This window comes from Geotrypetes seraphini, chromosome 9 (genome assembly GCF_902459505.1).
Source record: "Geotrypetes seraphini chromosome 9, aGeoSer1.1, whole genome shotgun sequence".
NCBI classification, from domain to species: Eukaryota; Metazoa; Chordata; class Amphibia; order Gymnophiona; family Dermophiidae; genus Geotrypetes; species Geotrypetes seraphini.
Window position 1 is genome coordinate 34160920 of NC_047092.1, and position 12403 is coordinate 34173322.

The following is a 12403-nucleotide window of genomic DNA, read 5'->3' on the forward strand; positions in this document are numbered from 1 at the left end:
TAAAGTCGGTGCGCCTTTGTCCGGCACGCTGACTGTGAACCCTTAGCTATCCCCCTCCCTACAGTACTGATCAGCGTAACTCACATACCTTCTTCACCTGCTCGGCACTCTCTTTCACATTATCCACGGTGGCCTGTACCTCTTCTACAGAATCAGCATTGACGGCTGCCTTCCGTTGAAGCTCTTCCACGTTCTTCTCCAGCTGGGCAAGGCGCTCAGTGGCATTCTGCAATGTTTCTTCTGACACAGAAGTTTCAGATTCAATCTACCAAGGAGCGATGTTCCAAGCATAAGGATTAAAAAAAAAAAAAAGAGAGAGAGAGAGAGACTTGAGAAAATGTACTGTGAGCTTCATAAATGAGGAACCCTGCTCTATTGAAGGTGTACAAGAGGGAAATTGATTTAACACAGTAGCATCATGGACTCAGCAGAACCTTTCGTGAAATTGCTTAATTTATGTTTATTTTGAATTTTAGGTTGGAATTTTTGGGGGGAATGTTGGAATTCTTTTATTTTTATTTGGAATTTTATGTTTATTTGCATTTTGTTTTAACATCAATGCAGTTTACATAAAAAAATATAAGGAAAAGAAGGCCATAGCATTGAAAGGAAAGATAAAAAGGGGTTAAAAAAAACCCCCCCAAACAAAACAAGTTTGATAGTGGCTGCAAAAACAGAATCAGAGAAATCTCTAATGAAATGCTAAATTAAAAAAGATTGAGTTTTTAAATGAACTCTAAATTTAGAATAGGAAGATTCAGAATGAATTTCAAATGGAAGAGAGTTCCAGAAGAACAGGACTGAGGCAAAAAAGGCAGAATTATGAGTGGATCTTAACAATGCACTGAACGCATTGACGGCCGATGAGCATTAGATGATCTCAAATTCTGAACTGGGTGATAATTCTTATTTATTTTAGTATTTATATACCACATATAGCCTAAGTCAGGGATGTCCAACCTGCGGCCCAGTGAAGTATTTTGTGCGGCCCTGGTCGAGGGCGATGCAGTGTTTTCCTCTGCTGCCCCGGGGTGTTTACTGTCTTGCCGGCTCCTTCTTAAACTAAATTAAACTAAACTAAACCTTAGGTTTGTATACCGCACCATCTCCGCAAGCGTAGAGCTCGGCACGGTTTACAGAGGTTGAGAGGAAAGGAACTACAAAGAAGGGATATAGGAGAGGGACTGAGAAGATAGAGAGGGACAGGGTACTAGAGAACGGGAGGTGATTAGATTTTTTTAAAAGAGCCAAGTTTTCAAGTGTTTGCAGAAGGATTGGAAGGAGCTAGAATTTCTGAGCGGGGATGAGAGGTTGTTCCAGAGTTCTGTGGTTCTAAAGGGGAGGGATGTTCCAAGTTTTCCTGCTCGGGATATACCTTTTATAGATGGGAAAGATAGTTTCAATTTTTGGGAGGATCTAGTAGAGAGCGGGTTTGAGGAATTCCAAAAGAGTGGGATAACGGGAGGAAGGATGCCATGTAGAATCTTGAAGGCTATGCAGGCACATTTATAGAGGACTCTGGAGTAAACTGGGAGCCAGTGAAGCTTGGAGAGGAGTGGGGAGACGTGATCGAACTTGCCTTTTGCGAAAATAAGCTTGGCCGCGGCGTTCTGAATTAGCTGAAGTCTATGGAGGTTTTTCTTAGTTAGGCTTATATAGATGGATTTGCAGTAGTCCAGTCTAGAGAGGATGGTGGATTGAACGAGGATGGCGAAATGAGAATGATGAAAGTAGGATCTTACTTTCCTCAACATATGGAGGCTAAAGAAGCATTTTTTTACCAGGGAGTTGAGGTGATCATTGAAGGAGAAAGAGGAGTCTAAGATGATGCCTAGGACTTTGCTTGAAAACTCAAGCTGAAGAGTGGGGCCGGAAGGTAGTGGGATGGAGGTGGGTAAATGATCTGAAATTGGGCCGAGCCAAAGTAGTTTTGTTTTGGACTCATTCAGTTTCATTTGTACAGATTGGGCCTTGAGCATCTGAGCATGCCGGTGCCCAGATGAGGGTAAGAAGCGTTGGGGGGGGGGGGAGTGCCGGATCGCAGGGGGGGCTTTCGGGGGGAGCAATGCCGGTTCTCGAGGGGGGGGAAACGCATCAAAGCGAGTTTCCATTATTTCCTATGGGGAAACTCGCTTTGATAAACGAGTATTTTGGATTACGAGCATGCTCCTGGAACGGATTATGCTCTTAATCCAAGGTATCACTGTATGTGTTTTATAATATGTGATAATATTTAATGTTGCTGTTTGAGAAAACAGCCATATATCAATATACATTCAAACTTTAGAGTGTTACATATATCTTCCTCTTGAAAAAGCTGGAAGGGAAACACGTATGATGTCAATGAACTACCGGAGACTGCATACTGTGTTGAGGAAGTTTCGAGGTTTTTTAAAATTATATTGACTTCCTGGATTTATGAATAAGATGCATTGGATTGATGATTCTCGATTATGACTGTTTTAAAATTGAGTTTTTTTGAATGAACTTTTTTCACTTGTGGTTTTTTTTCATTTGCGTTTTGGTGAGAGTGCTGAGCACTGAGCACTTTGGAAGATGCAGCTGAGCCCAGGATGATCTGATGACTTCAGAAAATAAGAATTCCGGATAAGAACTTTTAAGAGATAAGTACTCTTTCATTGTGATGGACTCTTAGAACTCTTAGATGATTGCTCATTTCAACTTAGGAGCATTGCTGGAGAATTCTAGGCATCCTGTGTTTATGAATTTGTATGATATATTGACTGTAATATTTTTAATCAATATTTAAATTAAAGCATTGCTTGAAAAATATTAATTCTTTTTTTGTAGAAAGTTTTGTAATCAACAGATACCATATGAAACTTGATGAGTGGATGAAACTGTAGCCTCAAAGGTGAAAGAATATTCCAATAAATTTTGGTTTTGTAACCATTTAAAATCAAGGAGTGTTTTTGTGGGCACCCTGTACATGAAATGGAGTAAAGAAATGAACAGAGGACAGCAGGTAAGCCACTGAGTCAATCTGTTCAAGTGGAAAGAACAGACTGAGGCATCAGCGGGAGAGCTCTGTAGTGGTGGCTAGTACATGCTCAGAAACATCGTCTATGATTTCTGAGCTCTAGGAGCGCTCATCCATCCACGGCGCTGACAGATCACACCACCAACTCATCCTGCTTGTGTATGAGAAAGTAAATCCCCCTTGGTTTCTTTACGAGGATAATCCTTGCTAGCTGGAAGCAATGGGATGCACAGAGACGGGAGCAACAGCTGTGGCATGCGTCCAAAAGAGCTGAGGAAGGAGATGTGGCATCAGCACATCTTGAAACAGCTTCAGACCTGGGGGCGGGATTGTCCCATTGCCTGGCCAGACAAAACTGCAGCAGTCCTTGGGGTAGATTGCTGTGGAAGTTTCCTCTTCTCTATCTGTCTTTCCCTCCTTTTCAATGAATCTCACTCCTTCCCATCTAGGTTCTCTGCTTGTCAGATGCTCTCTCTCTTTCTCATTGTCTTGCCAATATTTCTGTGTTTGAATGTGATTAGTCAAAAGGTGGGTAAAGAAAGTCTGTGAATAAATGAACTCCAGAGGTTAGAAGTTACTGCAGCTCTGGGGAAAGGATCACCAAATTCAAGTTGTCGGGACATAACATGAGCCGTGACCATGGAAAGCAGGCAGAGTAACGCTAGTAACACTAATGGAAGCCCACAAGGATCAGAAACATCAAAAACATCGGCGATATGTGAGGGAAAGAGAGAGAACAATGTTGGGTGATGGAAGGGAAGAAGTGGGTGGGAAAGGAAGAAGAGTGGGTGAGTGGGAAGGGAGTGGGTGGGAAGAGAAGTGGGTGGGAAGGGAAGGGAAGAAGAGTGGGTGGGTGAGAAGGGAAGAAGAGAAGCGGGTGGGAAGGGAAGAAAAGTGGGTGGGTGGGGAGGGAAGAGAAGAGAAGCGGGTGGGAAGGGAGTGGGTGGGAAGGGAAGAAGAGAAGAGAAGCAAGGGAGGAAAGAGAGAGAGAGAGAGGTGGGAGATAGAGAATGGTGAAGCTGGGGAAGGCAAAGTGAATGGTACAATACAACATTTATTTACATAGCGCAAATACCTCTACAAAGTTAATTTGCAGTTTAGCATTAAAAGAAGTGGAGAACGGAGAGAGAACAGGACTGATGGAAACGGCCAGGAGAAAACAGAGAAGGGCAGACTGGTGGGGTAGGAGCACAACTAGGGACAGTAGTGTAGCGAAGGTGAGAGGCGCCCCCCCAAACCCTCTTCTCCGTACCTCTGCTCCTTCCCTGCGCTTCTTTAACATTCCTGGTGCAAGCAGCAACCCCAATCTGCTGCTCGTGCCAGCTCTTCCTCTGATTTCACTTCCTAGGCTCGGGTCCAGGAAGAGACGACGCTGGCGCAAGCAGCACGTTGGGGGGTTGCTGCTCGCGCTGAGAACATTAAAGAGGTGTGAGGGAAGAGAAGGGACACGCGCCGGGGGGGGGTGGGGGGGAGGTGCAGAGGATGGGTGCCAGTGTCCCACCAGGTCGGCGCCCGGGGAGGACCGGTCCTCTCTTACTATGCCACTGACCAGGGGCTAAAGTAGTAGGGATTATGCTTTTGGGGGAGGGAAGGCGTAGTATAAATACTTTGAATGGAAAGAAGCAGCTGATAGGAAGACCGACCAACCAAAACGTTTCTTTTTATCTATCTGTCTCTCTCCCTGCCTCCTATGCAGCAGCATTTCTCTCCCCCCACTTCCAGCAAAATACACTTACCGAGGTAAGGAGGTCCTGGGTGCCTTGAATGTCCTTATTTGCCTGTTTAATGGCCTTCTCCGCAGCAGTCTGAGCCTTCTCGGCTTCTTCTAGGGCTTCCTTCACCATGTCAGCTGTAGCTTTAACAGCGGATGCACTATTACTGCGATACAAACATTTTACAGCAACACATTAGCGTACAGCAGCATATTGCAAACTGTGTGCTGCGGCAGATTCCAGGTATGCCCCAAGATGTCAGTGAGGAGGAGAGGCGCCCCGTGGCTGACTGCTTACAGGATGTGCCTCTCGCGGTGAGAAACGCATCTCGTAGTCAAGTCAGTGCCTGCGCCTCTGCTCCTTCTCCTTACCACTCCTGCAGCAGCCCCCCTCCCCCCCCAGCAATAATAGGAGGCTCGGGGCCATGGCTGGAGGACATCCGCGCATGTGATGTCTTTGCGTCGACGTCCGTGCATTTCCAGGTGCCCTCACATGGTTTTCCCCACTTTTTAACCCAGCCATTTAAAGATAATTCTTGGCCAGGGAGCTGAGATCTGATAAACCCCCTCTGCCCAGTAGGTGTCACTGTTGAACAGTGGCCAGGGTCATCTCCTGCCTGGGAATGTGAAAATGCTGCCTCTACAGCGTTCCCAGATGACTCAAGGAGCAACCAGCAGAGCCAAAACCACATTCAAATCTCCCAGAGGGTGGTATATTATCAGACTGGTCCAAGTTCTGTATTTTCAGAAGCACTATTTAACTGAGAACATGTTCTCTAAAGAGTGCTGGAAGGGACCTGTGTGGTCTTGGGCACATCATTCTGAATCCTAAACCAATGAAAAGGTCTCACAACTCACAAAGAGCTCAGCCTGTCAATATTCAGCCCAGACAGTTAGCATTTTTTTTCCAGAAATACTGACTGCCATGGACAGAATTAGCCCTGGATATTCAATGCTGGGCCATGTCTGGGCACCAGCACTGAATATCAAGAGCTAATTTGTTATATGTAAGCCATTGAGTCAATCATGGCAGCCATTTTGAAGGGAGGAGTGAATGGGCATTGCTCTTGCCCATTCCCTTGCTAGAACACCAGGGTCAGGGCAGGATATTCTGAAGACAGGGGTGGGAGGAAGGGAGGAGGGTTGTAATGCTCCAGGGAGTGGGAGAGAGTAAGGGGGGGATCAGGAGGGAAATTTCTGTTCATTTGGAAGGTGGAAAGAGGGAGAGGGAAAGGGGGGACTGGCATACTTCAGGCCAGGACCTAGAAATTAGGAGCACTGGCATAGCTGCCAGCTCCTCCCCAACTTTGCCCTCAGAACACTCCTCTCCAGCCCACTTCAAAACTGGCCAGTCAGAGCCAATATTTAGCTGCACAGCCCGGTTAAATGCTGCTGAATGTGATGGCAGGCACGCAGCGTGCAATTTAAGCCTGTCCACTTAAATTGTTTTCAATAATTGACTCTGGGGGCTAGTACTCTGCACTGTTACCTTCTAATAAAGACTCTACTCTTTAAGAAATTCCTGCAAACGACTTAATACCACTAGCTCCTTCCCAATTCTCAATACCACTTCCCAATACCATCCCGATTCCCCAAAGCAACCTCATCTACTCTTTATCTCCTCTAGAAATTACCAGATATCCTCTTCATGTAATACCTTTTTTGTAATTCTTTTGTAATCCGCCTTGAACCGCAAGGCATTGGCGGAATAGAAATCTCTAATGTAAAGTAATGTAATGTAAACTCTACAGCGACCAGATGAAAGTTCAATGTGCAGCTCATTACCTGGCCTCCTTGGCTTCATCCAGGAGCATCTCAGCTTTCTCAATGTCTTCAGCACTTTGCTGCAGTATTATCTCAACATCGGAAAGGCTTTCCACACGTTTACGGATTTCGTCCGTCAGGCTTTGCATCTGTTCAGGAGTGCTTGGCATTTCCATCTTTAGCACCTCGTTAGCCACAGCCTCAATGCTGTCCAAGTCAGCGCCATCCTCTGAGAACCATAAAAGGATAAAGGGAGTGAACACGACCAGAAGATCAGCACATGGTGGCACAGGCAAACTGTTCACTTAGATGTTGAAGGAGTCCGTGACGAATGGTCTGCTATTTTAGAGAATCGACAGTTCCAGTCAGTTTGATTGGGGGCTGCATACACAATACAAATTTAAACACTCAACCTAATTGAAACTGAAAAATAGTGATGGTCCATTTCAGTATCCATGTTTTAAATTTTCACTCACCCCTACACTGGATCAGTGGTTCCCAACCCTGTCCTGGAGGACCACCAGGCCAGTCGGGTTTTCAGGGTAGTCCTAATGAATATGCAAGAGAGAGATCTGCATATAATGGAGGTGCCAGGTATGCAAACCTGCTCCACGCATATTCATTAGGGCTATCTCGAAAACCTGACTGGCCTGGTGGTCCTCCAGGACAGGGTTGGGAACCACTGCACTAGATCCCTCACACATACACTAGAGCTTTTCAGACGGTCACCAACCCCCTGAACACTCTATATGCAGAAAGTGCCAGACGAAGGTCATACTCTCACTTCTTACCAAAGCCTGTGAATCAGTTACCTCCTAACATCAAATCTCTTAATGGCTTTAGGAAAGCAATAAAAACCTACCTCTTCACCTGAATCCTCAGGACAAGTTAGCATTCAGACAGTTACTTCCAAACCACAGTATTCTTAATAGATATTCAACCAACTCTCTCCCTTTGCACACTGACTCTCTTCTTGTACATTCTTTAGGGTCCAAGTGTCTGCTAATTCAGAACAACTGAACTAGACTCATCTCACTGTACCCTATCGGCTTAGTCTTCTGTTCCTTGTTAACCGTTCTGTATGTTACCATGTAACCCATTTGTGGCTCCTCAGGGAGGACGGGATATAAAATCAAACTAACCAAATAAATAAATACAATTTATTTCTGAAACACTCATACGCCCACCCAAATCTTGCGTCCAAAGTTGTCCATCTTGAGCACAGTTGAAAGAACTTGTGCCGCCATCCAGTATACAGACTTTTTAGATGTGTTTAGAGGTGAAGAAAGGAATTTTTAAAACCCACTTTCTACATAGAAAAATCCTTCTAGTCGCATAAACAAGTATGCTTATGGCACCCTAACCGATGTCTGGGTCGCCTATTTTGCTATGTCAAATACATTTGTTCAAGTCAAAGTCAACATATTTAGTTAAATCCTGCAATTGTACTAAGACACTACTTAGCTCAACAACATTTTCCGTCTCTATTAAACATTCAACTTAAATAGCGAAAACTGTGAAATTCTCTTTGCACCGACTCTTGCACCTTGGCAACTTGAAAGCCAGCTCAGCTGAAATAAAATTTTTAGGGTGTAGAGTAGTCTTACTCTTCACTTCAGGAGCAGAATCACCTTTTTTTAATCCATCTTTAATGCCTCTTTAATTTTGGAATATCTGATCTTGTCCTCCTGGTACCCCTGGCCCTCTTTGGCACTGAGTAGAGGCAGCTCCTATCTAGAGTCAACAGGGTCGAGCGAAATGTAAGTGGTGAATCGGGTCCTGAGCAGCTGGAACAAAGCACATCAAGGTTATGGAACACTTGATACTCTTAGCGGGATCATCTCCAACTAAATTAACTTAACAGGGTTCAAATGTTCCTTCCATTCTTTAAGTTGCTCCTATACATCACTGAAAGCAGACAATCTATGGGGCATGTGCTCAGTCCAAGGAGCCACAGGGAGTTACCAAAACTATGGACTTCATCTGTTAAAATGTGGTTATGGATATTGTTCATCTTTGGAGAGCTCACACAAAACACAGGGCAATTTTACTTTTTTTAAATTTCAGCTGAAGAAGACATTTGAGCTCATAAGAACATAAGAAAAGCCTTACTGGGTCAGACCAATGGTCGGTCCATCAAGCCCAATAGCCCGTTCTCACGGGGATCAATCCAGGTCACTAGTACCTGGCCAAAACCCAAGGAGTAGCAATATTCCATGCAACCGATCCAGGGCAAGCAGTGGCTTCCCCCATTTCTTTCTCAATAACAGACTATAGACTTTTTCTCCAGGAACTTGTCCAAACCTTTCTTATAAACCAGCTACGCTAGCCGCTCTTACCACAACCTCTGGCAATGAGTTCCAGAACTTAACTATTCTCTGAGTGAAAAAATATTTCCTCCTATTGGTTTTAAAAGTATTTCCCTGTAACTTCATCGAGTGTCCTAGTCTTTGTAATTTTTGACGGAGTGAAAAATCAATCCACTTGTACCCGTTCTACTTCACTCAGGATTTTGTAGACTTCAATCATATATCTCCCCTCAGCCGTCTCTTTTCCAAGCTGAAGAGCCCGAACCTTTCAGTCTTTTTTCATATGAGAGGAGTTCCATGCCCTTTATCATCTTGGTTGCTCTTCTTTGAACCTTCTTTGAACTATATCTTTCTTGAGATAAGGAGACCAGAACTGAACACAATACTCCAGATGAGGTCACATCATGGAGCAATAGAGGAGCATTATAACATTCTTAATCTTGTTAACCATCCCTTTTGAAATCATTCCTAGCATCCTGTTTGCTTTTTTGGCCGCTGCTGCACATTGGGTGGAAGGTTTCATCGTATTGTCTACGATGACACCCAGATCCTTTTCTTGGGCGCTAACCCCCAAGGTGGACTCTAGCATCCGGTAACTGTGATTCGGGTTATTCTTTCCAATGTGCTCACATGCCCTCTTCTCGTTTCCTGGCCTTCCAGGCTATAATTATCTACACAAACACAAATTGAAAGCTGTCCCTTTGCATTCTGGAACCTTCTTGCAGAAAATGGATTCCGAGCTGACCTGCCTCATTTTCCACTCCCTGCCCCCCTCCCTAGTCAATCAGAAAACTGCAACAGAAATTGAGGACACTTCTGATTAGTTGAGCATGTTCCATGTTCACACACACTGCTCTGGCACAGAACAGACTTGTTTTATTTTCAATTAAAAGTTTAAAGGAATCAGCTTCTGATGTATGCCCACTGCAAACTAATCACTTTTCTGTAATCAAACAGTGTACCCTGACGCTTCCTGTTGGCTCTCAGGGGAGATTTTAATTTCACTGCAGACTTTAATCTGCCACTGCCCTGAAGCTCAGCATTTATTACAAAAATCCTGGACCATGAGCCCTGCAGCACAACATAAAGTCAGACAGTAGCAGCCTCTTTTGCTCCCTTCCCCTTGGGCCATATGTGATTGAGGCTTGCACTGATCTCATAGTCCAATCCCTAAGTAATTCAGTCAATTCTTGCCTCTGCTGTTTCTCACAAACACCATTAAAGAGCCACGTTTGAGGTTTCAACACATATCCAAACCTCAATGCAGTCTGTTTCTCACAAACACCATTAAAGAGCCACATTTGAGGTTTCAACACACATCCAAACCTCAATGCAGTCAGAGAATTTGTAGCCAGACCTAAGTATCTCAATTCAGCAAACGTGAATTCCCTAAGCCAGAAAGGGCAGGGGCGCAGGAATGGTAGAGAGCCAACTTCTAATTCCTCCCGGACTGAACTAAAATGCAAACCAGAAAAAAAGTCATTTGAACAGCTTTATCTGTTCAAGCTGCTTTTATTTAAACAGCTAGTGGGAAGCTATCCCCAGTTGGCTTTTTTGCAAAACCTGCAAGCAAACCTCCATTCCAATAGGAACTTTTTAGGGTGTCCTCTGACCATCCCTTCCCCACGTCCCCTTGCGTCACTTCTGTAATGAAACACCTGGCACAAGCATTTCCAGCCAGACAGGCTCACAAACACAGGCATTAAGTGTCTGACTCCTGCCTAGAACACACATCAGTCTTTCTCACCTATCTCTACCGCAAACCACCTTCTAGCGCATTCCATCTGAGATCAGACATGTTCATTCAGACAAGATCTTTTCAAACCATCTGTGGTAAAGCTGCAGTGTGAAACTCTTTTCCACGGAAAAGCAACACATTTCTTTTGTGATACAGAAAGCAGTTCTATAAACTGGTGCCTAGAAGTGCCCACCCACTTACGGGCCTGTCAAAGGCGCTGTTACTTGTGACCCCGGGCAAGTCGCTTATCACCCATTGATTGCTCCAAGTACAACGTAAGTACCTGTATATATGTAAACCGCTTTGAATGTGTAACCACAAAAAGGCAGTATAAAAGTTCCTTTCCCTTCCCTAATTGGAAGTTAGGGGAAATTCATCAATGTGTGCTACTGTTAAGATGGATTTTACCACAAGTCATGCTATTTTAGCACAAGGTGTCATTGTATAACATAGGCCCCTGTGCTACAATTCCATGACCTCCGGTATAACAAAGAGAGAACATGTGGGGAGTGGGATAGAACACGTCAACCTTGGAACAATCTCTTATTTCTATAAATTCAAAATAAATACAGAATCATCATATCTAAAGCATCAGCTTTGTAGGTTTCCTGATGTGGCAGGCGCTGCTTACAGAATCAGCCCCTATATGATCCATCATCTCCCTATTCCCCACCTACTTACGCAGACTCTTAGAGGGCCATAATCAAAAAATACGTCTAAGTCCGCTTTGGACGTAGGGCGCTAGTTGACCAAAGTTGGCAGCAGCATAATGTCCATGCTTGAAAAGTACGTCTAAAATATGTCAATCACCGACAGGAGCCGCTTCCAGAATCGCAGCTTGACAGGACCCTAGGTGCTGGAAATGCAGGCCAGGATTTCACAGGCTTGCATTTCCTGTCAGAATCACACTTGTCAACTATCGAGCCACATTTTGAATTAATTTGCACTAAAAAACAAGCACATCCATCGCATTGATTAGTAATTCTAATCTATCTACTTTAGTTTCACCGTTGTTACAATTACTCATACATAGCTTAAAGAACTTTAAATAAATAACTCAAATTTAATTTTTTGTTGGTTTTGCAGTTTTATAATTTCAATTATGTGTCACAAAAAAATTTACTCCGATATATGTGCCAGAGCTAAAAATGCTGCTATAAATTATGTGCGTCATTTACCACCCTTATCAAGCCATGACAGTGCCAAACAAGCCATGGTAGAGTGTTTTAGCACAGGCTGGCAAGGTAAATGCTCAGACGGTCATTCAATTCCTATGAACCTTGCTGGCCTATAGTAAAAGGCTCTACTGCTGCTTGATAAAAGGAGCCCTTAGGCATGCCAACTTATGCCTGCCTTTGACATGGCATAAAAGGGTGCACCTATGCCTACTTACACTAGTATTCTATGCCATTTTAGAATTGGCGCTAAGCTTGGGATGCTTACCAAGGTGCCAAGTTATAATATTGCCATATTGGTTTGGATTAGGCACTAAATTGATCTCTTACACTCTCTACAAAGCTCTTTCTATTTTCTCTGTTATAGAGGGATGAACATCAAGCTGGCCAAAGTCATAAGTATAGGAGTTTTTTGGGGTGTGTGGGGCACTGCAATGCACCCCCCTCCCCAAACCAAACAGTGCCAGGAATGACAACAGCAAAGTTTAGAAATTCAACACACAGCCTATTTGCTGTGGCCCTGTCCCCTTGCAGGATGAGGGTCTGTGTCCACAATGAATTTTCAAACTGTGAGAAGACTGAAGCATTGCTGCCTCCAAGCTTCCGATTAGCCAAGTAAGTAGGAAGTGGGGACAGGGGAAATATGGACAGAGACAGGTGGGGAATTCCGGGCCGAGGATGGAAAGGAAATAGAGAGCAGGGGAG

General features: G+C 44.2%; 1 protein-coding gene across 2 annotated transcripts in view; it reads right to left on the reverse strand.

The window, feature by feature from the left end:
• The window catches only part of LAMB1 (laminin subunit beta 1), a 143066-nt gene that overhangs the window by 11424 nt on the left and 119239 nt on the right, over window positions 1-12403 (reverse strand). For both annotated transcript variants that reach the window (XM_033958478.1, XM_033958479.1), the window contains exons 29-31: window positions 6498-6705; window positions 4738-4879; window positions 89-265 (exon numbers count right to left, since the gene is read on the reverse strand). In XM_033958478.1, coding sequence (XP_033814369.1) covers window positions 89-265; window positions 4738-4879; window positions 6498-6705 — 527 coding nt within the window. The remainder of the gene's footprint in view (window positions 1-88; window positions 266-4737; window positions 4880-6497; window positions 6706-12403) is intronic.